At 47.2% G+C, this 27,844-nt stretch overlaps 1 protein-coding gene across 5 annotated transcripts in view; it reads right to left on the bottom strand.

Annotated features, from left to right (window-relative positions):
- Positions 1-6,705: 6,705 nt before the first annotated feature.
- OSBPL7 (oxysterol binding protein like 7) overlaps positions 6,706-27,844 on the bottom strand; it is a 36,296-nt gene continuing 15,157 nt past the window's right edge. The window contains exons 11-22 of one of the 5 annotated variants that reach the window (XM_060255415.1): positions 27,484-27,621; positions 25,445-25,579; positions 22,143-22,236; positions 20,085-20,398; positions 16,660-16,797; positions 15,225-15,288; positions 14,283-14,361; positions 14,040-14,184; positions 12,097-12,241; positions 10,807-10,933; positions 9,100-9,222; positions 6,706-7,514 (exon numbers count right to left, since the gene is read on the bottom strand). In XM_060255415.1, coding sequence (XP_060111398.1) covers positions 7,406-7,514; positions 9,100-9,222; positions 10,807-10,933; positions 12,097-12,241; positions 14,040-14,184; positions 14,283-14,361; positions 15,225-15,288; positions 16,660-16,797; positions 20,085-20,398; positions 22,143-22,236; positions 25,445-25,579; positions 27,484-27,621 — 1,611 coding nt within the window. In that variant the 3' untranslated portion in view covers positions 6,706-7,405. Of the gene's footprint in view, positions 7,515-9,099; positions 9,223-10,806; positions 10,934-12,096; positions 12,242-14,039; positions 14,216-14,282; positions 14,362-15,224; positions 15,289-16,659; positions 16,798-20,084; positions 20,399-22,142; positions 22,237-25,444; positions 25,580-27,483; positions 27,622-27,844 lie in introns of those variants that run through there. The other 4 variants (XM_060255416.1, XR_009556217.1, XR_009556219.1 and 1 more) reach the window with 4 other exon arrangements.

The following is a 27,844-nucleotide window of genomic DNA, read 5'->3' as shown; positions in this document are numbered from 1 at the left end:
CCTCTTTTAATTGTATTTCCTTTTACAATTTTATGGAACCTCACAAGATTATGTTCTCTCTCCTCTATAACAGTTTTTCCCCCTCATAGGCTTCAATTGAACAATAAATCTCAGCTACTGTCCCCTCAGAATGCCTTTCTCTCAGAGTTCCCTCAGGATGTTTTATTTTTGCACCTGAAATATTTTTCCTCCTCAGGGTGTTGTATCTCACAGTCTTTCCTCCTCCTCAGAATGTTTTTATCCCACCACTAAGCCAACAAGTGTCACTGATTCTCTTTTAATTCGTGTGGTTAGATATGGTGTATCTTTTAATTTTTTGGTTATTTTTTCTCTCTGAGTTTGTAATGCTGCCACCAGGAATTTAATTCTGATCTTATTAATCTTTCCAGTGCCCAAGCTCTAGGGCTCTTTCATTGGACTATACGATCCTGAGGATGAGACCCTTATATTTTAATATCATAAGACTTCAGGTTAATATAAAACAAAATAAAACTTTATTTGTAGAATAAGTATATTGGTTTCAAGGTGTTTATAGCTTAACTCTTCAGTGAATAATAACAACTTCTGACTGGGGTGTCACGCTCTTTCACTTCACACACTCCTCACTTTCAAATCCTTTCTCTTTTTAACTCAAATTTCTGTCAGCTTCTGTCTCTTATAACACTCTTATAACACTCTCTCAGTCACCAACCAGCCACCTCACTCACTTGTCCCCCTCTTTCACCCCCCCTTATCCATCTGCAACTTACCAAACATTTAAAGAAACACACTTAAAATTTTAAATCATTACAGCCACTCATCTATTGCCTGATCCTAAATGGGTTACTTACATAAAGTTGGATTCGAGTCAAGTAGTACCTTAAAAACTAACAGCTCCATGCTATAACCTTTGGGGATTCAAAGCTCTCTTTGTCAGACACAGTACTCTTCTGCTGGTGTAAAAAAGGAAGGAGGCCCTTTTGATTTCTGTATGAAGGCTATTTAGGCTTGCCAGGTACTTCCTTGCAACTGGCAGGAGATGGTGGAGAACTTATCAGGAGAAAGTGAAAGGCGCAGGACATGCTGCCAGTGTTGCACAGGAAGTGACATCATCATACCAGTGACTTCTGGGCAACTCTTTGCTATGTAGGCAATATCTCTATGGTAAAACTGGCTTCTACCATATAGTTTTTGCTCAAATACCAGAGTGTCACCTCAAAGTCTTTGGAGTGAGGATGTTACTTCCTGTGTGAAGCCAGCAACATAGCCTAGGCTGCCTTCTTTCTATTGGTGATCAGTGCCTGAGGGGCAGGGCTTGGCAGTGGGGGACCCCTGCCTCCAGTGGGAGGTCTGGCAACCCTACCTATGATGGAGATTGTAGGGCCCGCATGTACAAAAAGAGATAGGCGGGGGGGGGGAATCAATGAAGACAGTGGCAGAGGACACGTGTGTCTGTGCTGGATATTGGAATAAAGCTCTGATCTATGTTAAAGGCTTAGAGTAAGTGACATAGGCACGTCAGGGGCAAAACTTCCCTCAAATAATTGAGTTTTGCCCAAAATACAGTGTCATCCCCAGAGTGCCCATGTCACTTCTGGGTGTTGTAGGCACATCGCATGCCATTGTTGTTGGGGGAATTTCTTCCCATTGGCCAGCTGGCTGGTGGCAGGCAAGAGCCTACAAAACTGGTGTGTGTGTGTGTGTTCCCGTCCTCCAACAAGGGAATGGCAAGCCTAGGTTGCATCCACTACGCTGTCTCAGAATTTCAAAGGAGCCAACAAGCTGAAAAATTTTGGGGACACCTGAGTTACACCCTTCTCTAAGTCCATTGTGCTTTGCTCTCTTAGCAAGCAATCAGTCAGAGAATCAGCCCAGCACTCTTCCACAATAAAGCAAGGCTGGGCCAACTTGTTAAGGATTACTGAGATGACATAGGCCTCCACATTTAACATTCCAGAAAGCATTTTGAGTGCAAAATATTCTTGGTTTTGGTAAGAGATTTGGGGGAGGGGGGGGAGCTTTCTGAAAAGCTTTCTGGTGGAAAGAATAAAATGGCTGCCACACAGTGGAATTTTCTGAAATCTTTTTATTGGACACGCCGTGGAATGTTCAAGCCACAACACGAGGACAGAACAGAGGCCAATCGACGCGGACACAAAAAGACAGTGCAGCAACTCGCCATGGGACCCGCCGTGCGAGGAGAACGAGAGCAGGGCAACCTGATTTGCAGGAAGGACAAAACGCTAAAGACACTCAGCACAGAAAGGAGGATAGACAGACAGAAAGATAGAATGTCTACTGGGGGGCTGGAGAGAAGATTTTTGTAATTGTCTGATTTGGGAATAGCGAATAACTGGGAAAGGATTCAACATTCCCCTTCCCAAGCAGCTAGAAACACAGACTCTTCAGAACGAAGCACACAAGCAGGGCTTAGAGCTGAAACCCTGCCAGTGGAGACAGCCTCTGCCCTTTGCCAACAGGGAAACTGCCCCAATTTCAATGTCCCAAGCTCTCCCCTATTACCTTCCTATTACAATCCAAAATCAACTTGACGCAGGCCTGTAAAAGAAAATGTCCCAAATAATTTCACCTTTGTGTAAAACGTATGCGAGCCCAAGACTCCCTGCCACCATCAACACCATATAAATGTTAGCCTATAAACAAAAAAAATTGGAGAAAATGTTCAACCATCCAAAGGTGAAAGCTCACACACTGTTTTATCCTTTCAAACAAGGAGCTGTGATTGCAGCACAATATGCCTGAAACCCTCTTTTTTCCTGAAGACAGATGGAAATCAACCCATGCGTCCAGATAGGAGAAAGCAGGAGGTGGGGGGGAGGGAAGGGTTGAGACTACTAGGCAGCCCTGCCCTGAGAAATCCAGAACACAAAGGGCTGATTCATACTCTCCTTTTCTTGCCTGCCATTGCAGAGAAGAGGCCAGTGAAACAGCAAAAGCTGTATGTTTTTTAATAACCGTGGGAAAGGTCTAACTTAAGGGCAACATACAGGTACACAGAAGAATGCCCTAAGAACACTGTGTGCTGAAGTTCTCATAAGCTTACTTTGTATTATGGTGGTAACCCTCTCTCAGGACTTCTGACTACTCATAGGAATCACATGACTAAAATCTTCTCATAAAACAATAAGTTCTCTCCACACAGAAAACGAAAACATTGATGAAAAAGCCAAGGTAGAATCTTTCACCCTGTTCTCCAGTTCCACCTAGAAGGTGAGTTATAGGAATGCCAGTCTTACAAACTTTACAAGGAAGAGCAGCATCTTCCCGTCACTTCCCTATCCATGGCTTGGGATGAAGAAGATGATATTGGATTTATATCCCGCCCTCCACTCTGAAGAGTCAGAGCGGCTCACAATCTCTTTTACCTTCCTCCCCCACAACAGACACCCTGTGAGGTGGGGGGGGGGGGCTGGAGAGGGCTCTCACAGCAGCTGCCCTTTCAAGGACAACCTCTGCCAGAGCTATGGCTGACCCAAGACCATTCCAGCAGGTGCAAGTGGAGGAGTGGGGAATCAAACCCGGTTCTCCCAGATAAGAGTCCGCACACTTAACCACTACACCAAACTGGCTCTCCGGGGAAGGGGAAGCTGAAACCAGGGACCTACCTCTGAAACATTTTTTATCCATCTCGTGAACTGCCGAGCCAACCCTACCAGAAGCCCAATGCACCTCTAGGGTGGACAGCTAGTGTAATGTAACAGTCTGAGAATCAAACTAGGCACTGGGAGACCCAGTTTCAAACCCCCACTACAGAATGGAAGTTTGCTGGGTGACTGTGGGTCTGTTGTTTCCTCTCAGTGTAAACTCCCTGACAGGCTTGCTATGAAGGGGAAAGGGGTGAAAAGGTGGGATAAAACTGAAATTGTTTTGGCTAACTTCCTACTAGGGTTGCAGGTTCCCTCTGATCACCAGAGGGGGGATGGGGAGGGTAGGGTTGCCAGATCCAGGTTGGGAAACTCCAGGAGATTTGGGGATGGAGCCTGAGGACAGGGACCTCGATGGGGTACAATGCCATAGAATCCACCCTCCAAAGTAGCCATTTTCTCCTGAGTAACTGATCTCTGTAGTCTGGAGGTGAGCTGTAATTCCAAAGGATCTCCAGGTCCCACCTGGAAACTGGCACCCCTGCTTCCTAGGAATACATATTGGGAGGGGGGAGATTGTCAAACACTTGCCAGGCCATACTACATGACAGGTGACCATCTTTGGCCATTGTGTGAGACAGGATGCAGGAGTAGATGGGCCACTGGTCTGATCCAGCAGGACTCTTCTTATGTTTTTATGGTTCTTTGGGTCAGGCTATGTATGCCTGCTCTAAATCCAGCCAACCCTTATTTTCCTCTCTCCAACAGCAACAGAACCAATGCACTTCATGGTACCCTGAACTACAATGGGGTAGCTGAGCACTTGTAAGAATATAAGCAGAACCCTGCTGGATCAGATGAATGGTCCATCTAATTCAGCATCCTGTCTCAAATACTGGCCAAACAGTTCCTCTGGATGGCCAATAACAGGCCATCTGTTCTTCATAGAGGCCATGACCTTTGCCTGATGTTGTCTCCTGGCACTGGGATTCAGAGGTTTAATGCCTCTGAACATAGAGGTTCCCCTCAATCATCGTGGCTGGTAGCCATTCTTAGACTTATCCTCCATGAATCTGTCTAATCCTCCTTTAAAGCTGTTTATTTCCGTGGCTATCACGACATCCTCTGGCAGAGAATGCCACATTTTAATCACTCTTGCTGTAAAGATATCTGTCCCCCCTTAGCTTTTATGAGGCAGATCTCCTCACGCTTTCTGTCTCCTTCCATACCAAGTCCCCCTTCGATAGGGTGTCCTCCTTCCCAAAAGCCCTACCAACCAACTCGTACTTTTAAAAAAGCATATAATGGTGGCATCCAGACATGATTGGCTATTGCACTATAGTAACCCTTGCTGACTGGATTACTGTGTGTGAACAAGCTCACTCAGTTGCTGTAGCACCTAACACTGTAATATCCAACCATGTGCGGACGGTAACCTCTACAACCAAAATGGTGCCACTTTTGCCCAGCTGCTTTTGAACTCATCATCATTAAGAATGGCACCTCCTCCTGATTGTAGCAACCCTGAAACTTGCTGGGTATTCGACACGCATATTAATCAACAAACTGAATGCTGATTCAGTGTTCTGTCAGGCCCTGCCTCCCTGCTTTTTTAAAAACCCAGGATGACCAGTCATTGGAATATTTGTTCAGCACCTTATTTGTTAAAAAAAAAACACAACAACCCCAAAATGTTTAAAAAGGAGGGGGGAAATTATTTGTGAAAGTGCAAGGAAGGAGAAACAAATCTAGTGCTCTCCGTGATCAGCTCCTGTAAGAGAGGACAAGCTGATTCCCCTTCCTCCCAGAGAGGTCAGCCCTGAAGGGAAGGATGCACATGTATGCAAAATGCAATTAAAATGTGATATCCCCAGCAGGCTCACCACTCAAGGTGTATTGGTAGCACAGCCTCACAAACTGACTGCTTCCACACAGAAAGGATTCACTGTTCTGCTTTGTCACTACTACAAACACAGAGGCATGTCCACTGGAGTAAAATCTTCCACATGTGGGAGCTTTCTGTGTGCCTCCTTTGACTTTTCCCTCCCTAACATGCTTAGTAATGATTCCACATTGGTGCCTGAGGGTCTAGTGGCTGCCATGGTGACTTGCCTCATTTTTTTAATTCTTTTCTTCATGCAAGCGCTCTAGCACTATAACGAAGTATTAAAATGAGGATTCGGTAAGTGGCAACCGGTGGTTATAGCACTATAGCAATTCCTGACTTTATAAACAGTAAGCAACAAGTCCCTCAAAAAGTCCGCCAGTGGTTCGGCAGGAAAAAAATGTTGGAAAGGTGGCAGCCGTGAGAGGATGACAACAAATAAAACGGTTGCCAATGTGGGCGGGACTTTTGCAGGGCAGGAAAAGGTGTGCTTGGGTTGTGTTCTTTCCAAAAAGATCCCAAGGAAAAGCAGTTTGGGAAAGAGCATTTTGAGGACAGGCAAAACCTGGATATAGGATGATTACAGCATGACATGTGGAAGCTAAAAAAAAAAGAGGGGGGCGTACCAATTTGGAAATGAATGTTGGGGCGGGGGGGAACCTCCATGTGGAAGCAGCTCCTAAAAGATCCCTGCCATCAGGGCTTTTTTTGTAGCAGGGACTCCTTTGCATATTAGGCTACACACCCCTGATGTAGCCAATCCTCCTGGAGCTTACAGTAGGCCCTGTAAGAAGAGCCCTGTAAGCTCTGAGAGGACTGGCTACATCAGGGGTGTGTGGCCTAATAGACAAAGGAGTTCCTGCTACAAAAAAGGCCTGCCTGCCATGATGTTAAGGTACAAATTACCCTCAAACTCACTGGCCTGCAACAGAATTGTGGGAAAAGTTGGTGCTTTTTGGGGTGCAGTGTGTATGTGTTATTGCTTCAAATGCTGAAAGAAAAAGGTGGGAAGTAGAGCATACGTACTCAGACAACAGAGAGAGAAAGAGGAGCTAGCAGACAAGACAGAAACACAGAGACTTTCTCCTGGCTCAGTGCTGCTGGCCCTGATAATGGGCCAGTGCAAAGTGCCCCTTCTTCCTTAAGGCGCACTGCTGAAAAGAGGTCCTGGCTTTGTTGAGATGGAGGTTCCAAGCGGGTACCTAAAATGGTACCTCTGGAAAGGAGCACGAAGCTTCTCTTTAACCAGGGCCCAATGGCTACGGTCCCATCAGAAGAGAAAAGGAAGGGGTTCTCTCCTTCAGAGGGCACCACTGCCACCGCTCCAGGATAAAGAGGGTACCTCTCATTTAGGTCAGCCTTTTGCCCATACCAAGAGTCCAACAGTGATGAAAGCAAAAAGAACCAAGGCAGAGATGGCGGCGGCAGCCTCCCCAGAAGAATGCAGCCAGGTAGGACCCAAACCTTTCTAACGTCCAGACTCTTCTGTGACCCTGCTCTTGTTCTACTCTCTGGAGGATGCATTTGCTGCTGTTTTATCTGAGGCAGGATCCGAGACTGGAGCCTCTCTTCTTTTTTCCAGTTTCACAGCCCTCAGTCTGTCTTGTTTCGATGCAGGCCACGTTAAAGTGCTTCCGGTCAGCGGCTGCGGCACTCTGGGGTTCTGTTAGGGTCTGCCTTACCAGCAGGCAGCAGTGCGAGAACGTGAGATGGCCTTGTGGACACCTTTCTCAAGGGTGAGAGATGCTTTGGAAGTGCCCAGAGGAACTCCTAAGTGCATGATTCCCCCCGCTCCTTCTCGTGGTGCTGGTATGCCAGAATCTCATGCCCTGATCACCCGTTTGTGCTTATCCGGCGGGGGACCTCTTAGTGTCTGTTCCCCTGTCTTGGGGGATGGGGGTGGAAAAGGCACAGCCGCTCCTGGAGATGCTAGCAGCTACCACAAGACTGCACTGTCCATGTTGCTGAACCCTGGCTCCGCCCTCAGCTTCCAGTAGGTGCCATTGCTTACCCAGGATTCTTTGCTGCTGGTGTCCACTTGCCGTCTGTCAGGAGGAAGGAAGGAAATCTGTTAGGAGCTGGAAGGAACAGCTGGGAAAGGGGAACATCTCCAGCCAAAGCACATTTTAAAAGAGGACATTTGATCTATTTTGAGTCATCTCTTCATGCAGGAAGCTAAACGTTGACAGCTTGCTGCCAGGGGTGTATGTGTACAGTGATCTGTTTTTTAAAAAACTGAACATTTTTTTAAAAGGTGCCACAGGACTCTCTCCTGTTTTTGCCGGAGGGGTTGTAGTGTTTAGATTAGGATATGGGAGAACTAGATTCGAATCCTCACTCTGTCATGGAAGCGTACAGGCTGACTGAGGGCCAATCACAGCTCTCAGCCTCACCTACCTCACAGGGATGTTGCTATGGGGGCAGAATGGAGGTGGGGAGTTGTGTATTTTTATCTAAATAAATAAAGATAATACATTAACAATATCCTAAAGCCTGTCCCAATTACCAAGTTCCTGAGTTCTAGCCTACACATGTTATAAAATGGTGGCTTTTGCATTTTTAAATTTGCCTCTGTGTGTGTGTGTGTGTATGAGCGAGAGAGACAGACAGACAGAGAGAGAGAGAGAGTGTATTTGTGTGTATACCTGGAAGTCATGGCAACTTCTGGTGACTAACTCCTACTGGGGGTCTGAAGGATATTCAGGGAAGTGGCTGAATAAAGCCTGCACTGTCCTCCTGGCTCTGGTATTCCAAGGAGGTCTCCATCCATGTACTTGCCAGAGTTGACCTTCTTTAGCTTCCAAGATCTGATAAGATTGGGCTTGCCTGGGCTATCCAGATCAGGGCTAGGTGGCAGAATGAGCTGTGCTACTTCAGACTGTCAGTGGAGAAGGTCACATTGCAAATGCTCCCCACCCCTCAGTCCTTTCCATTCATAAACCAGTTTCCCTCCAAGGTCAGTGCCTGGCGAAGAAGAAGATGAAGAATAGGGAGGAGGAGGAGACTGGATTTATATCCTGCCCTATACTATGAATCTCAGAGCACTCACAATCTCCTTTACCTCCCCCTCCCACAACAGACACCCTGTGAGGTGGGTGGGGCTGAAAGGGCTCTCACAGCAGCTGTCCTTTCAAGGAGAACTCCTATGCGAGCTATGGCTGACCCAAGGCCATTCCAGCAGCTGCAAGTGGAGGAGTGAGGAATCAAACCCGGTTCTCCCAGATAAGAGTCTGCACACTTCACCACTACACCAAACTGGTTCTCGAAGAAAGCTGTGGTGTCCTAGAGCTACCTGTGTCACTTCCCATTATTTATACTGGAAGTGACACAGGTAGCTCTAGGAATTGCCAAAAACTATGGTAACCATAGAGTTTCTGGCTATTTCTATAGCTATCCTTTGTCACTTCAAATTTTTTGCTACTGGAAGCAATGTGATGACATACCCCACACTGTGAGGTTTGCATTTCCTCCACCACTGCTCAGGGCAGTGGCAGACAATGAAAGCAGGGGAATTCTAGCCCCAACCAGGGGCCTGGAAGCCCTGACTGTAAGCAAGCTGAAGATCACATTGACAGCAGCTAAGCCAATACTTGTGAAGGAACTTGATTCAGAACAGCACGCAAAAGCCACCTGAAGAAGCGAGCCTGATGAAGAATGTTGTTATCCTCCATCACCCGACGCCGGTCACGCTGCAACTGTTCAATCCGTCGTTTCTGGGACTCTGCGGCCTGCACATTTCCCTCTTCTAGATACCTAGAGAGGGGTGGAAAGATAAAAACACAATGAAAGAGTTTCCCATTCTTAGTCCAATTCCATTCACATTGGACTTCAATGGTGGCCATGTTTTGGAGCCGGAATCTTCTGGGAAGTTTATTATTCTCTTCCTTCTTTTGTATTTTTTTTCACACGTTATTTCATTGCTTGTGCCTCTGAACTGCACCAGGTTTTTTTCCTTGTTTCCACATACATTTTCCTCCCTCTAGAGGCCGCTTTGATTATTTCATTGCTTTATCACTGGCTTATTCCTGAGCACTTTAAAAGTGCTGGGAAATAAGATGGAGATACAGTGACGAAATATTGAAGTGACCACTACGGGGAGCAAAACAAGTGCAGAAATGGAAAGCAACAGCAATAATGTGGTATAGGCCCACAAGTGATGAAAATAAGATGTGCAGAAAAGTCCTATGTTGGGGGCATTTTCATAACTTTGGTTCCTTGATCTTTCAGCTTTGTACTGCATATATTCGGTTGGATTATGGTTATCAGCCTAGCTTCATATAATATCAGCAGCATCTGGAGGGCAGAGGCTGAGAAAATGGCATAGTGTAACACTACAACATCACTTCCAGATAGGAACCTGGAAGTGACAGCATCAGGTAGCACAATGCTCTAGGACTGGGGTGGCCAAACTTGCTTAACGTAAGAGCCACGTGGCATAAACAACAGAAGTTTGAGAGCCGTAAGACATGAACATCAGATAAGGAAGGAAGGAAGGAAGGAAGGAAGGAAGGAAGGAAGGAAGGAAGGAAGGAAGGAAGGAAGGAAGGAAGGAAGGAAGGAGGGAAGGAGGGAAGGAGGGAAGGAGGGAAGGAGGGAAGGAGGGAAGGAGGGAAGGAGGGAAGGAAGGAAGGAAGGAAGGAAGGAAGGAAGGAAGGAAGGAAGGAAGGAAGGAAGGAAGGAAGGAAGGAAGGAAGGAAGGAAGGAAGGAAGGAAGGAAGGGTGGTAAGATAGATAGACAGACAGACAGATGGGGGAGTGAGTAGGGAAGGAGAGGTGAGAAGGAAGCAACTTTAATTCTCCATGCCACTGGCTGACTTGTCTTGGATAAGTGATTTAGAGACAAACGTCTTCTCCAAACTGGCCAATGGGGCGGTGGGCGCTTTGAGAGCTACGTAATACGTGTGAAAGAGCCACAGTTTGGCCACCCCTGCTCTAGGATTTCCCCCAACTTCTGTGGTTAAAAAACCCAACAAAATGAATTACTTCCGTGTTCCTGCCAGCAGTGTCATCTCCCCCACCTTTGCTCTCTCTGCTACACGAAGCGGGTGCCAGAGCTCAGGGGCAGCCTCCCCCTCACGAATCCAAGATTGAATTCTTTGCTCAGTTCCCATTCCCTTTCCATGACCTTTGATCTACATATGTCCCATCATCCACAGCAAAGTCTATCTTGGGATCAAAGGGGACTGTCTCCACCCTTTATCTACCAGTGGAAAAGCTGGCTGCATCCTATCCATCGTAAAATCCCAGGAAGTAAAATGCACTGGCAGGAAGAAGGGATACGAATCACTCAAATTAGTTAGTTAGAACAAAACAAAACAAAAATAGCGCAACACTCACCGTTGGTCAGGCCTCAGCCGGGTGTCTGTGGATGGCAAGAGGTGTTTGAGCTCTGGCGTTAACTCATTGAGCTCCAAGGCAAACTGAGTAAACCCATAATTCTTCTCATAGTCCCGCGGCATATGGTCTGGTGGAGGAAGAAGCAATATGCAGGTGGGCAGATGTACAGATCTCCAAACAGGTACCATATTGCACCCCGCTAACCCTGCCCACCCAGAAATATTGGGAGGAGGGGGGAGAAGGACTTATCCTACATCCCTTGAGCAGGGCTTTTTCTGAGCAGGAACGCAGTTCCAGCTGGCTTGACACCAGGGGGTGTCGCTTAATATGCAAATAAGTTCCTGCTGTCTTGGCATCAGGGGGTGTCGCTTAATATGCAAATAAGCTCCTGCTGGGCTTTTTCTTATTAAAAAGCCCTGTGTGAAACAAAGGTGATGTCAGGGGGTACGGCCTAATATGCAAATGAGTTCCTGCTGGAAAGCCCTGCCTGGGATAAGAACTGAACTTACAGTCCAAGGCCAGATAAAAGAAGGGCCTGGTGGGCCATAGAGTCCGTTTCCATTTTAGTTCACCCAGTTAAGATTCTGCAATTATTGCAGCCAAGAGTCAGTTTAAGTCCTTGCGTTTGATTTTGTTTGCTGCTTCATGTGCGCACACTGCACCAGGTCATTTTAGAATTGCTGTCTGTTTGCCTCCTTTCATGAAGGAAAAAAAAATCTCATCTCAAGTACCTGCCTCATGGTAGGGGGGACCACTGGTGCCCAACTCATTCTGAATCCTTCCAATTTAGAGGGTGGGAGGCTCAGTGCGCTCTTACAATGTTCAGAAATGACAGCCAGAAATTTGATCTTCAACTTTACCCAAGTTGTTGTTGCAAGGACAAAACGCAGCAAGAAAGAATGACGGGCATGGAACAGGGGTCACTCTGTGTGTGCGCGTCAGGGAGGTATTTGTGAATTTTCTGCATTGAGCTGGGCAGGGGTGGATTAGATGACCCTGGCATTCCCTTCCAACTCTATGATTCTGATTCTCTGATGTTATAAGACACTTTGGGGCCCCTGCTGAGAAAAGCAGGCTATAAATATCTAAAAATCAATCGATTGATGAAACCCACCCCCCCAAACCCTCCAAAAGCAACTTTTTAAGAATCAAAACTGAGACTGCAGATCTCTCTGATTGTAGCACATATTCAGCCTTTAGGGTCAAGGCCTTCTTGGTTGCCTAAAAAAGGACAGGTAGCCGCTATTTCCCACCCACCCCCCCCATGCCTTGGCGTCACTGGTTTCTTACTGGGCCTCCAGATGCACTTGCCAAGAGGGGCCACGCCGCAGTACAGCCCGTCGTGCCACTTCCCGAAGAGCCGGTGGATGACTTTGCCTGTATGGCTGAGGATGGCGCCTTGCACTTCGTTTACCCCGGAACCCCAGTACCGCGCCTGCCAGAGAGGGAAGCGAGGGGTTAAGGCAGGGAAGATGGCTGCATAGCATCTGCTGGAAATGCAGTTCAGGTAGGATAAAGAAAAATATAGCTGGAGTTGATGGGTGGGTGGGGTAGGTGGAAAGACAGACAGACAGACAGTCAAGAGTTTGAGGTAGGGTTGGCAGGTCCCGCTCAGCCACTGATGGAGTGCGGGGTAGGGTTGCCAGGTCCAGGTTGGGAAACTCCTCTAGATTTGGGGGTGGAGCCTGGGGAGGACCTCACTGGATACAATGACATAAAGCCCACCCTCCAAAGCAGCCATTTGCTCCAGGGGAACTATCTCTGTTGTCTGAAGATGAGCTGTAATTCCAGGGAATCCACAGGTTCCACCTGGAGGTTGGCATCTACCGTGTTTCCCCGAAAATAAGACACTGTCTTATATTTGTTTTTTCTCAAGACGACACACTAGGGCTTATTTTCAGGGGATGTCTTATTTTTTATTAAGTATGATACAACAATCTACATTTATTCAAATACAGTTGTAGCAGATAAAAGGTATTTCAGTCTTCCTTACCACTCCACTCCGAAATGCATGGTGTGGCTATGCAGATACGCTGCATAGCCACACCCATCACTAGGTGTTATTATGGAGTAGGGCTTATATTTAACAAATGCATAGAAATCCTGCTAGGGCTTATTTTTGGGGTAGGTCTTATTTTCAGGGAAACGGTACAGTTTGGAGATCTGGTGTCAGCACTGCAGGAACTGGAGGGTGTTTGAGGATGGTTAGAAATAACAAGGAACAAAGAACCTACTGCGAGAGGCAGAGGATTATGGGAGAAGAGAACAGTGCAGAAAGAAGTAAAAGAGAAGACAGAAGTAAGCCTGGGTAGGGAAGAGGGTCAAAGAAATCCAGGTACTTGGAGGGCTGCCATAGAGAGGATGGTGCAGAGTTGTTTTCTGCTGCCCCAGAAAGTCAGACAAAACCAACGGGTTGAAATTAAAAGAGTTTTCAGCTAAACATGAGGAAGAACTTCCTGGCAGTTACAGCAGTTCCTGAGGAACAGGCTTCCTTGGGAGGTGGTGGGCTTTCTTTTGGAGATATTTAAACAGAGGCTATCTGACAGCAATGCTGATTCCCTGAACTTAAGGAGATCATGCGAGGGAGGGCAGAAAGTGCTTAGTGCATCAGTGCTTAGTTCGCATGGCCCTTTCTTTCACGCCCAGGGAAATGGCCATTGCCACTTTGGGTCAAGAAGCAATTTTTCTCCAGGCCAGAGATCCTGGAGGTTTTTTGCCATCTTCTGCACACAGAACAGGGGTCACTGGGGTGGGGAGGTATTTGTGAATTTCCTGCATTGTGCATGGAGTTGGACTAGATGACCCTGGAGGCCCCTTCCAACTCTACGATTCCATGGGACCAGAAAGGAACATCAAAACATTATCAAGCGTGCTGAATGTTACGATCAAGGGAGTCCCGGGACACCAGCATATGGTTAAAGACAAGGCTTTTCTTGTAGCGGGAACTCCTTTGCATATTAGGCCACACACCCCTGATGTAGCCAATCCTCCAAGAGCTTACAGGGCTCTTTGTACAGGGCCTACTCTAAGCTCCAGGAGGACTGGCTACATCAGGGGTGTGTGGCCTAATATGCAAAGGAGTTCGCGCTACAAAAAAAGCCCTGGTTCAAGAGACGGGAACTTGAGGTGTCAGAGAGCAGGGTCAGAGCAAGGGGTGGGTGAGGAATCAAGGCACCAAAGAGGTGGTGCAAAAATGGGGGGAGGGAGAGGGCAGGAGCAAAGCCGGCGCTCACTTTGCAGAAGGTGATCTTGCAGTGGTAGGTGCTGTCTCGCGTGTTCCGGATCAGCACTTCACCGTAATGCTCAATCCAGCGCTGACCGCTGAGGATATTGTGGATGCAGGATGTCACCTTGTTCCATTCGTAGTGGTCCCCAAACCTTCCACCGGCAGGAGGAGAAGAAGAGAGATCTAATGTTTGGGGATGCAGGAGGAGTCAACGTGGAACCAAGGGCAAGGAGCAGGGTTGGCGTCTCACCTTGGAAGCCGGACGTTCACTGTACCCACTGGGATTATCTCGAGAGATTTGCCCCAGAATTTGTTCTTCCATTTCATGTCTGGAGAAATAGAACAACAACAGACAAACTAGGGCTGCCAACTCTGGGTTGGGAAATACATGAGGATTGGGGGGGGTGGAGCCTAGGGAGGGCGGGGCTTGGGTAGGAGAGGGACCTCAGCAGGGTCTGATGTCATAGAAGCCACCCTTTCTAGGCAGCCATTTTCTCTAGGGGAACTGATTTTGGCCATCTGGAGATGAATTGTAAGAGTAAGAGATCTCCAGGTGCCACCTGGAGCTTGGCAATCTTAAAACAAACAAACATTGAAGCAGGGACTCTTTTGCATATTAGGCCACACACCTCTGATGTAGCCACTTCCAAGAGCTTACAGGGCTTTTAGTACAGGGCCTCCTGTAAGCTCCAGGAGGATTGGCTACATTGAGGGGAGGGAGTGGCCTAATATGCAAAGGAGTTCCTGCTGCAAAAAAAGCCCTAAAACATACACAAAATCCAGAGAAGTGTCTCTGAGATGTAAACTGAACTACAGAGTAGGGTGAAGGGAATATTGGCAAGTATCCAGGCAGTCGTTCCTCTCTAAAAACAAAAACAAAAGGGCCGAAGTTCAAAACTCCCTGAAAGCCACAATCCCCCTGAACTAGAAACCTTGGCCTCTACTATCATATGCATAAGGGTTATGTATGCAAGGGAAAGGCACTCGGCGCATGCTCAGAAACCCATGTGTCCCCCCAGTTTCCCCTCTTATGTTCAAGAATTGTGCCCACACTTTGAAAACAGCTTCTGGGAGTGAACTTGGGAAAGCAATCTGGAGAGATAGAGACTCAAGAAGCAAAGCCCAGCCCTCTTTTCCCTTGGAGACTCTCCTGCCCTCCCCTCACATTGTTGCTTTTACCTGGAGACCTCACCTTGCCAGAAAACGAAGTTATCAGACTCAGCATGGCAGGCAGAGATGGGCGGGTGGTGGCATACCTGCAATCACGGGGGAGGGTGGGACGAAAGGAAGATGATAAGCAACCAGCCTTATGAGAAACAGCAGGCTTGGAATGTCAGTGTCCCCACCAATTGCCATTGACTTTTTCTTCCCCCTTCCTTTTCAAGCTTTCTTCCTTCTTCTAGGGCTTTTATTATGTTAAAAAAAAAAAACCCTGGGGGTGCAACATTTCTATAGGACTGTTCGGGAAATCTGATGTGGGATTGTGAATCTGCTGCCTTGCGCAAACCTACCTACCTACCTTCCTTCCTCCAGCCTGAAGACTGTTTTGCAAAGATTATTTTGGGCTCTTCAAGGTTTTATGCCGTTTTTATGCTAAGCCGCTAATTAAGATACTGAAATGGGCGTTTGAGAGAGAACTTGGCTGGGATTTTCAGTTGGCTTACGAGGAAGCTGCAGGAGCAGCGGAACGCAATCAAAGCCGGAGTTTGCGTGAAGGCAAGAATTCTTCCTTCAGAAGCCAACAAGCAACGGAGGGACTCCTGTGGAACTTTATTATTGAGTCTTAGTACTCTATTTGGAAAATTAAGAGACTGTGAGGGGTCCTCCCTGAAATACTGTATTTGTTTGGCTTTAATTTCTGATTGTATGAATGTATGCCTACTTTTGCAGGCTGTTCATCATACGACACAATACAATATACTTAATTTTGTATAAACTATTCAAGAGTGTGTGTCTTGCACAATATTTTTGATATTTTTGTTTTTTATGCTCCGGCGAGATTTCTAATAGTTGGTTCATTTTCATGATTTGTATGAATGTATTAGGAGCCCCGTGGCACAGAGTGGTAAGCTGCAGTACTGCAGTCCAAGCTCTGCTCACAACCTGAGTTTGATCCTGTTGGAAGCTGGGTTCAGGTAGCCTGCTCAAGGCTGACTCAGCCTTCCATCCTTCCGAGGTCGGTAAAATGAGTCCCCAGCTTGCTGGGGGGGGGGGAAGTGTACATGACTGGGGAAGGCAATGGCAAACCACCCCCTAAAAATCTGCCAAGAAAACATCCTGAAGTGACATCACCCCATGGGTTGGTAATGACCCGGTGCTTGCACAGAGGACTACCTTTATCTTTTACTTTTTAATGAATTAATTATGCAGGTTGCCTTGAGCACGTCCCTGGATAAACTGGAACTAAGTTTTCTAAGTCCATTTGGACACAGAGCAAACATAAGCCTCCTTGGCCTCTCCCCCAAAGGGAGCCAACCCTGAGAAGCGGCACTTCTTTCCAAGACTGAGGCCACCTTCCAAAACCCCTCTGGGTTGGAAGGCGAAGGATCCGCCGGACGGCTCGGCAGAATTGTATCCTTCTCTGTCCTGCCTGCCCCTGCAGCCCACACCGCCAGTTCATTCATTACCTGCTCGCTTATGAAACGAAAACCCTTGTCTGGCCGCACACATTCATATGTCTCCCCCAGCACGGGGTTGAACGGCTTGCTGCCAGCGCGGGAGTAGGTGGAGGCATAAGCCGAGACTGCAAAGGCGGCCATGCAGAGCTGTGAGAAAGAAGGAGAGAGGATTCAGGAGGGTGGTGGCAGGAAAAGGCGGGGAAGGTGCTCATCACACAAAGCCGCCTTGTACTAAATCAGGCTCTCGGTCCATCAAAGTCGGTGCTGTCTACTCAGGCTGGCAGCTGGGTTTCTTTTTGAGCAGAAATGCACAGGAATGCAGTTCTGGCTGGCTTGGCATCAAGGGGTGTGGCCTAATATGCAAATGTGTTCCTGCTGGGCTTATTCTACAACCCCCCCCCTGCTGGCAGCTGCTCTCCAGGGTCTCAGGCTGAGGTTTTTCCCATCACCTACTGGCTGGTCCTTTCAAACTGGAGATGCCGGGGGTTGAACCTGGGACCTTCTGCACACCAAACAGAGGCTCTACCACTAAGCCACAGTTCCTCTCTATCTAAATTTAAAGAGAAGTCTAGACCAGAGGTTCCCAAACTTATTTGGCCTAACGCCCCCTTTTCAGAAAAAAAAATTACCCAGCGCCCCCCTGGAAATCTACCTTCAAGAAGTGAACTAAAAGATGCAGTGACATATTTGCACACAGAGTAAACGAAGATGTTGTAAAGAGGACACTTTGAAGCGTGAAATTCTAAAATTATTTTATAAAATCAACTATAGTAACATTTGCATCCACAGAGAATTTTTGAAATTTCGATTCCAACTGGTAGGAGGCCATCTAGTTTGACAGGTATTTGACAGGAGAAGATCTAGATGGGCCCAGCTAAATTGGTTGCTTTGTACCAATGATTGGTTGCACAATTCTAGCTCTTTGACAGCCAGTCAGGGATATAAGTGGATTAGTAAAATATCAAAATTCAAGAAGAGGAACAGAAGACCAGCGCCGGCGCTAGGGGTTCTACTGCCCTAGGCAGAACCCCATGCGCACCCCCCACCTCGTGTGATCCTAATGGGGGATATTCTTTGCGGGCTGCTTTCGGATTGAAAGCAGTTGGGTGGGCGGCACCTTCCCATTGCGCTCGTCAGCTCCAACTAGTGCAATGGGAAGGTGCCACCACCCAGCCAGTTTTAACCCAAAAGCAGCAGGCAGCAGTAAAATGGGGCGCTCTTCGGAGGCGTCTTTGGAAGCCTTCGCCAACCACAGACGTTTGCCCTGCGAAGAAAATCGCCCAGGGCTCTCTGCTTGCCTGCTAGCTGGCACGATCGTGCTACATGGGAAGGGGGAGTAAGGGGGCACCCAGCAGCGCCCCCTGGCAGGGTGGCACCCTAGGTGGTCATCTACCCTGCCTACTCCCATGCCCTGACCCTGCAGAAGACACTGTCTGGGGCATTGCAGTTGGCTGAAATCAACAGAAGAAATCAACTGGAAACCAGAGGACTATAAGAAGTTTGACGCTCTGCAGAAAATTTTGTTAGGAGAAAGCCACAGGTCAGAACTCTTCAGTGCTTCCACTGTCCTGATTTAAACTGTATTGCTGAGAGAGAAACTGCAAGCAACCTTGAGAAGCTGCTAGCTGTAACAAGTATTGGCTAGGATAGACTAGTAAGGTTTTTTGTTTCTGTTTCTTGCTTGTCTGTACACCTCTATTTTTTTATTCTGTCTTGTAAATAAACTGCATTCTTCTTATATTTTAATTGGATGGAGTTCTGGTCCTCATTACTAGTCTAATTGGATGAATTCGCACTAAGTAGCAGACAAAAAGGAACCCTCTATTTTTGTTAACTGGAATTTTTCTCAAAATTAGAAATTCTGGACCCAGAAACATGATGTTTTGACATCTCCCACCCTTTTCTCTTCTCTTCTTTATGCTTCCACCCCCCCCTTATTTTTATTCACTGCCCCCCCAGTTGCACCAAAGGCTACTACCCGCCCCCCCTGGATCGTTCCAGCACCCGCTGGGGGGCAATATTGCCCACTTTGAGAAACACTGGTCTAGACTAACAAAATGTGTTCTAGCTTAGGCTGCAGCGAGTCACAGAGCTCACTTTGTCAGATGCACTGAAGCGTGTACGTCGACTTCAACGGAATGCAATCACAGAGCTATAATCCAATGCATCTGATGAAGTGAGCAATGACTTATGAAAGATCATTTTTGCAATTCAATTTGCTAGTCTTCAAGGTGCCACTGGGCTTCTGTGTGATTGTAATGGGACTACCGCAGCTACTGCACTCAAATTCTTTCCTACCTAGAGTTTGTGCACAGATAAGGCAAAGAAATAAACTCGGCCAGGGCAGGATATCAAACTTCTCGTCTCTCAATCAAAGTGTGTTGACTGCTAACAACAGTAGTTAGTAGGAAGGTTCCCTGTACGTGCTCAAAGGTGCTTCCTTTGCACTCATGCCATCGCCATGTTCAAGAACTCACATGACATGCAGATTTTATAAAAGGCTTTGTGAGCGAAGAAAGAAAATGAGAAGCCACAAAGACACCCAGGTGTGGGGCAGAAGAGCATGGAAGTGATGTTTACTGATTAGAGTGGTGGACTGAGAACTAGGGTGACCTAGGTTCAAATCTTTCCACCTTTAGGTGTCCTTGGCCTAGTCACTCTCTCTCAGTCTAGTCTGCCCTACAGGGCTCTTGTGGGAATAATACAGAGAAAAGGAGAACTACAGGAGATGGAGAAAGAGGAGGAGAAGATTGTATTTATACCCCAACCTTCACTCAGAGTTCCAGAGCGGCTTACAACCTCCTTCCCTTCCTCTCCCCACAACAGACATAACAGGGGGGAAGTAGAGAGCTCGGAGAGAACTGCTCTTGAGGGAACAGCTCTGAGAGAACTGGGACTGGCCCAAGATCACCAGCAGCTGCATGTGGAGGAGTGGGGAATCAAACCCAGATCTCCAGAACAGCGTCTGTCACTCTTAATCACTACGTCAAACTGGCTCTCATGTCTACTAAACCAAACTGAAGGAAAGGCAAGATAAAAATGTGACAGATGGATTAAGAGTCCAGGGGAAAAGGTCTCTTTTTGTCAGGCAGACGTGAAAATAAGACATTCTCACCTGTTCACTTCATCTCCCATTCCAATATGAGAAAGGTAAAGACGACAACATTGGATTCATATTCTGCCCTCCATTCAGAGTGGCTCACAATCTCCTATATCTTCTCTCCCCACAACAGACACTATGTGAGGTGGGCGGGGCTGAGAGAGCTCTCCCAGAAGCTGCCCTTTCAAGGATAACTCCTATAAGAGCTATGGCTGACCCAAGACCATTTCAGCAGGTGCTAGTGGAGGAATCAAACCCTGTTCTCCCAGATAAGAGTCCGCGCACTTAACCACTACACCAAACTGGCGGGGTAAAGGATAAGGCAGATAGATACCAGTCTTTCACAGGGATCCGGGCTGCGGCTGGCTGCATCCAGCAGTGAGCTGTACTCCAGTTCCTCGCAAAGACGTTGCAGCGTATTGAGGGGCTCGTTCAGCTGAACTGGCATGGACACCTTGGAGAGGTCTTTGCCAATGTTGTTGCGGAGGATGTTCCACAGGCTGACGTCACTGGTGTGGACGTGGGAGGTCGGGAGACAGTTCCGCCGCGAGATCCCAGGACCCGGCCCGGGGAGGTACAAAGGCAGAGTCACTGGTGGTCCTAGGCTCCCCTCCGAGAAGTCCTCGAAACAACGAATTGCGCTTGGGCCTGTTGAGGAGACATGCAAGGAGCTAGCATCAAGTCTCCGCTCTGGGTTTGGCCCCACTCAGCACGCTTGGAACATTTTGTGAGCTCATCACAGTGCCACACCTGCTCTACTGCTGTGCATGGATAAGCACTTGTGACACCAGTGTTGTTGGTGTACAAGCTCGTGCCTTGTGAACAACATGTTGAGGAAATCGCCCTCTGAGTACAAAAAAACAGGCCCAAGGAAGAGGGTGACATGGATCTGGCTTAGGATTCTCAGCCTCCCACTGGGAGCAGGGGTTCCCTGAATTTGGGGCCTCCAACAAAGGACTGACTGGCAGGGGAGCCCTGCCACTGAAGAGCGCCATTAGCTCCTGACATGCCCAGAGCAATGACATCACCCAGAAGTGATGTCATCATGCCAGGCTCTAGCATTTGGGTAAAAAATGCTAGGTTCCCCCCCCCGAACTCTATGGCACCATAGAGTTTTTAACCAAAATGCTAGAGTGTCCCTGCATGTCTTGCCCAGCATGATTACATCACTTCTAGGTGATGTCATCATGCTGAAGACAGTCCCCCTGCTGGCGGCCAGGTCAAACCTGCCAAATCCTAATCTGGCCTAAAAGCCCTCCCTCCCATTGGTTGTTTTGGAAACGGCTTGCTTAGATGTTTTGAATCCCAGGAGGGATACAAAGACAATATGTTTACAAAATTACACATGGAATAGAGAAGGCAGAGAAAGAAATACTTTTATCCCTTACAGTACAAGAACTTGTGAGCACCCAGTGAAATTAATTAACACTAGACTTAGAACAGATAAAAGAAAGTACTTTGTCACCCAAAGAGTAGATAACACGTGGAATTCACTGTCACAGGAAGTGGCGGCAGTTACAAGCATAGACAGCTTCAAGAGGGGATTGGATAAACATATGGAGCAGAGGTCCATCAATGGCTATAGATGGAATACTAAGTCTGGGGCAGTGATGCTCTGTATTCTTGGGGAGCTTAGGGAGCAAGGGTGGGAGGGCTTCTGGAGTTCTGGCCCCACTGGTGGACCTCTTGATGGCACCTGGGTTTTGGCCACTATGTGACACAGAGTGTTGGACTGGCTGGGCCACTGGCTTGATCCAGCTTGGCTTCTCTTATGCTCTTATATGGCGCAGAGGTCCATCAGTGGCTATTAGCCACAAGATATATGTGGAATACCCTGTTTGCGGAAAGCAGTGCTCTGTATTCATGGCACTTGGAGGCAACAGTGGAAGGGCTTCTGGCTCCGCTGGTGGACCTCCTGATGGCACCTGGGCTTTGGCCACTGTGTGACTCATAGTGCTGGACTTGATGGGCCATTTTTGGCCTGATCCAACATGGCTTCTCTTATGTTCTCATGGATCTTAAAATAACCTAGGGGGCCATTTCCAGCCAGGGGAACAGTGCAGAGGTGGAAAGAACTATCCCCAGCCCTATTCCCTGTCACTGGAGCACTGTTCCAAGTGAGAGCTCTGCAATTATTCAATTATTTTTTGCAACTGATGTGCACATTTGGAGACTGCAACTCTTCAGTGCCCCACGTGGTTCAGCCTTTATTTTTCAGGGTCAATATGCAGTTAGGCACTGTGTGGTAACATTTAACCAGCGGACTCTTTCTAGGACCTCAGCACGCCAGCTCCTCATCTCCAACCTCTAGTATCCACCCCGCTCCCTCAGCCGCACCTCAACTCCATGGCTCCTCTCCCTTGTCAGATGTCACCTGATCGTTTCCGAGTACCTTTTGGACAACAGGCAGGCATTCCCACCATGTCGGTCGCCTCCTCGAAGAGACTGTTGGTCACCTCGCTGAGGCAGGACTCGTCATCTGTAGCCTGGAGGAGCAACAGAGGTTACACAAGCCAAAGGGAAAGACACGGTTTGCCCAAAGGGAGGAACACCAGGAGAAAGAAAGGTGGCTGTGTTGATGGGAAGGGGATTTGTGACAGGACAAGGGTCCGGGGGACTGGAGGAGGTCATTCCATCGAGGGCATCTTTTCAGTGTGGGTGACAGGTGAGGAGAATCGACTGGAGAGCCAACCATTCAGGATGGAAGAAGAAGAAGATATTGGATTTATATCCCGCCCTCCACTCCGAAGAGTCTCAGAGCGGCTCACAATTTCCTTTACCTTCCTCCCCCGCAAAAGACACCCTGTGAGGTGGGTGGGGCTGGAGAGGGCTCTCCCAGCAGCTGCCCTTTCAAGGACAACCTCTGCCAGAGCTATGGCTGACCCAAGGCCATTCCAGCAGGTGCAAGTGGAGGAGTGGGGAATCAAACCCGGTTCTCCCAGATTAGAGTCCGCACACTTAACCACTACACCAAACTGGCTCGCCACCAAACTGGCTCTCAAACTGGAGAGAGGATTCCATTCTGCAAAAAGCCCATGGGGATGTTCAGAAAGTGTGACCGGGGTGGCATAGACCCCATCTTGATTGATAGCAAGAGTATGCCTATAGTCCACGTAAACTCTCATTCCCTGTCGTGATCAAGATCTGAGAGTGGAGGGGGGAGACAGCCAGCACAGCTGATGGCTGGGGCTCATGGAAGCTGTAGGCAAAAAACATCTGGAGAGCTACCGTTGGCCACCCCTGCCATAGAGTCCACCTTCCAGAGCAGCCATTTTCCCAGAAGTGGAATAAATGTTTTACATAAATAAGCTATCTATGTAGTCTGGAGATCAGCTGTAATTCCAGGAGAGCTCCAGCCCCCACCTGGAGACATGGCAACATGTGAGAATCATGGAAGAATTGGCAAGAGGAAATAGGCACTGTCTCTGTGTAACAGTGTCAAAAATTCTCTTACGGTGACGAAAGACCACTACCTTTACTTAGAATGTGAAAATTCCTATTATTTAACAGATCACACATAATTAATACAAGACAGAACCAAACACAGCAAGGAGTGGGACATCAAACCCAAAAGTCCAACAGGTAAAGTTCAAAACAGTAATCTATTCATTCTTTTCTTTTCTCTGGCAGACATCCGCAGCTCCAGCAGCAGAAGAATAAGATTTCTCAGAAGCAGTCCAAATTAAATTAGCACCTCTGGAACATTCAGACCCCGTTTTTTGCTGAAAGCTTCATCTAAGTTTCACATTCAAGGCATTTCTTCAGATCCAAACTTCCAATTCTTTACACTTCCCAATAGGTTCCAAGCTTTAACCTAAATTAAGCTTTCAGTGAAAACGGGATCCGAATGTTCCGGAGGCGCTCGTTTAATTTTGGACTGGAGTCCTTCTGAGAAATCTTATCCTTCTGCTGCTGGAGCTGTGGATGTCGGCCTGAGGAATGAAAAGAGTGATTGGATTACTATTTTGAACTTTACCTGTTGGACTTTGGGGCTTGATGTCCTCCTCCTTGCTGTGTTCATTTGTCTTGATTTAATTATGTATTTTCTATGATCTGTTAAATAATATGAATGTTCACATTCTAAGTAATGGTAGTGGTCTTTAGTCACTATAAGAGAATTTCTGAGACACTATTCCCTGGAAGTGGTGCCTATTTCCTCTTCCCACCTGAAGGCTGGCAGCCCTGACCTCCCAAATTACAAGAAAGATTAGGACATCAAATCCGCCCTCCTGAGTATGCAAGAAGATAACTGAACTAAGTCTGAAACTTAGTGTCAAATGGAGGCCAATTCTACATGAGCTGAAAAACATAAAGAAGCAGAAAACCCAAGAATGATTAATATTTCTCAGGGATCTCTGAGGCTACACTTTAAAGAACTTGGTTAAAAAAAAAAGAAGCCAATATAAGAGGTCTCAAAACAGAAGGCCTAAGTTGGAAAGAGCAGACCCTTCACATCCTGAGATTCCTCCAGGACTCACAGGAAGTACCTCAAGCCCCAGGGAATTATGGGATCCAGGCCACTAACAACCCAACGGGAAGGGTTGACTTAGGCCCTTCCTTTCTGGTTCTCACACTGTAACTAGGTAAACTTACAACGCCTGTGCTAAGCTCGCACCTTCTGGTTATAACTGTAAGCGAAAGTAGGGAGACTGTGGGAGATAAAAATTTGCGAGGTTGTATGTGGGAAGGGGGATACACAGGCCATTGGGGAAGGGGGGGGACAACTTCTAAGCAGGGAGCAGTGGCTGGACTGCTAGCTAATTCACAAAGGAGGAAAGAGAAAAGAGAAAAAATGAAGAAAGTAGTAAAAAGAAATAGTGACGCAATTATATATGTATATATATTTTAATCATTTTTAGCCTAACATGGACATTCTATAGTTTAGGATTAATTGAGATGAACCAATTCCCTTCATATTTAGGCAGGCTGTCCTGTTTCTATTCCATACTCTCTCCAAGAGATGGCTCCCCTAGTCATACATCAATCTCAGCAGAATAACTGAGGGGTTTGTGTGTGTGATATATATAGAGATTTTTTTGTAGCATATTAGGCCACACACTCCTGATGTAGCCAATCCTCCTGGAGCTTACAATAGGGCCCGTACGAAGAGCCTTGTAAACTCTTGGAGGATTGGCTACATCAGGGGTGTATGGCCTAATATGCAAAGGAGTTCCTCCTACAAAAAAGCCCTGGATATATATAAAGAGTGCACAGAGTTAACTGAGCAATGCATGTGTACTGCAGTCCCAAGGCATCGGCAAGGGGAGATGTTGCTTCACCCAAACCTGCCCATCCTGGTCTGGAGCTGTTGCAGCTGGGAATATTTAAAACAAAACTTGGCAAATCATACCTCCCAGCTTTCAAAACGGATATCCTGTAGAAACTAGCACCACGCATGACAGTCTCTACCCGCTTGCCACAGATGGGATCCATAGGGATCCTGGAGTTTTTTTGCTTTCCTCTGAGCATAGAGTAGGGGTCACCGAGGGACTGCAGGTGGGGGAAGGTGGTTTTGATTTTCCTGCATTATGCAGGGGGGGTGGACTAGATGGCTCGAGGTCCCTTCCAGCTGTATGACTGAATAGTAAAGAGGGAATGAGCCAGAGAACTGAGACGTGTGTGAGACATGCACAGGTAAGGAAAGTCCTTAAACCCTCCTCAGAAGAGAGCCCCTTTGCAAACACAGCCACTAACCTCATTCTCAGATGAGCTGGCAGACAGGAACACTTCGCAGGCATCGAAGAACTCTGTGTGCGAGTCCGAGAGGGACACGATGCTGCGATTGGACAACGGATGCGGCTCCCGGCCCTTCACCAGCACAGTGTCTGGCTGCAGGATGGAGAAAGAAAACCTTGGCATGAGATCAACACACTGCCGTAGGCCACTCCAACCGACAGCAATGCAAATGCTCTGCCACTGCAATCCTCACTGGTTTCCTTCAAAGTGCTTTGGAATTGTTGGGGAACGCTCAGGTGCACTGAAGTTCACTGAACAATTGTTTCCTTAACGGACAGCAGGTGGTTGTTGATTTTTACATCACCACCATCATCATTTGATTTATTAATCGCCATATTCCAGCTTGCGCCGGGCTCTGGGCAATATACGGTGAAAGGCATAAAGCCATAAAACAAATGTACAAAATATTAAAATTCAAGTTGGGGAGGGATGGTGGCTCAGTGGTAGAGCATCTGCTTGGGAAGCAGAAGGTCCCAGGTTCAATCCCTGGAATCTCCAACTAAAAAGGGTCCAGGCAAATAAGTGTGAAAAACCTCAGCTTGAGACCCTGGAGAGCCGCTGCCAGTCTGAGTAGACAATACTGACTATGATGGACCAAAAAGTCTGATTCAGTATAAGGCAGCTTCATATGTTCATATAAGTATAAGAAGTTAATAAAAATTGCAGATCAGGTTAAAAAGTCCAAGATGGCATCTAAACAAATTTTCCCATCCCAATTCTGAACAGGGGGAAGGGAACACAAAATCAGAATTTGGAAGGAGGGGGAGGAAGAGAGGGCACCAACCACAATAAAATCTATCACTGTCTTCAACCAAAAACCTGGAGGAACATCTCTGCCTTACACCCCAATGGGGACCCAAAGTGACTTATATCATTCTTCTCTTCTCCGTTTTATGCTCTCCCAGTTTCTAGTCTGATGTTTTACCCAGTACACCATTCCAGTCCAGTACCCAGAGGAATATTGCCTCTGAATATCTCCTAGTGCATTTCTATCCCACCTTTTCCTTGAAGGAGCTCAAGGGATCAATACCCGGCTCTTGCCTCTCCCTCTATTTTATCCTCACAGCAAGCCTGTGAGCCTGAGAGTGGCGTAAAAATCACCCAGTGAGCTTCATGGCCTGGACTGAGCGTCAGTCCCCTGCTAAACCTGTTCCTTTAATTTCTATAATAAATTAGCCTCCATAGTTGAATTTTTGGTTCTGCTTCCCAGGAGGCTGCAGAACTCTGCAGCTGCTATGGCCTTCTGGTACCGATAACCCTGTGTGTGGTTGGTTTGTTTTTTTGCCTCAGAGGATGTTTATACATTCCAGTGGTGCCATGCCACTATCAAAGTTTAAACAGATAGGGTATCAGAATTTAGCTTCCTTGACTTTCTGAGAGCTTCCTGACTCCAGAGATAGAAAGGGAGGGATTTGTGTTGGTACACTGGGTCAATTCCAGTTTTTCCTGCAGCTTTACATCAGTAGCTTTACAGTTTTTCCTGCAGCTTTACATTTACTGCAGCTATACATCAGTAGGCACATTAGCAGCTATAGGTCCAAAAAAGAAAAGATATCTCTGGTTTACTAATGGTCAGGGCTGCTCATCAATGCCAAGTGGCCTTAATGGGTAGCTGGAATATATTCCTTATTTGTCTGGATGTACACTGTATGTTTCCAGATTTCTTGATACCTACTTGGAACACAATAAACTAAACTTAGAATTAAGCTACGATCTGTATTTCTGTATTCTACTGTCTGTACTGTCTGTATTCTACAGTCTGTATTTCTGTATTCTACTCTATTTCTGTATTCTACTTGATATCTGCTTGGAACACAATAAACTAAACTTAGAATTAAGCTTCGGTCTGTGACTCCCTCTCTGTCAAGGAAGTGCCCAGCCAGTCATACCCACCAAATTGGAACTTGAGAAAGGAGACCTGGGGCTCAAGGTTTCGCTGCCCCCTAACGTTTCCCCCAAAACCACCCTTCATACTGTTCCCATCAGGTCAGAATCACCTCCAAAGCCCAGTCTCTTCCAATGCTGACCTCGTCGGGGTTGAAGGAGGCAAAGGAGTCCAGGGTGGTGTCTGAAGAGATAGACAGAGAATGGAAACGGCGCAGACATTCCGGGTTGTCAAATGCTTGCAGAGGAGCCTGGAAGGATCAAGAGGGATGCTTGTGAGAGAACAGAGGGGGCAACCGTACTTCAAAAACCAGGCGATGCTTTATTTTGACATTGAGAGGTTCCAGGAAGGCACATTTTTCAGCTGGAAAGATTCCAGATGGTAATGGGTGGCATATGTAATACACACCACTCAGTGTAATAAATACCATAATGTATAAACAGTGCCTTTCTGCTCTCTATAGTGGACAAACC

The sequence above is a fragment of the Heteronotia binoei genome, chromosome 15 (genome assembly GCF_032191835.1).
Source record: "Heteronotia binoei isolate CCM8104 ecotype False Entrance Well chromosome 15, APGP_CSIRO_Hbin_v1, whole genome shotgun sequence".
In the NCBI taxonomy this organism is placed as follows: Eukaryota; Metazoa; Chordata; class Lepidosauria; order Squamata; family Gekkonidae; genus Heteronotia; species Heteronotia binoei.
The sequence above is the reverse complement of the archived record's forward strand: the minus strand, read 5'-3'. Positions and strand labels throughout refer to the sequence as shown.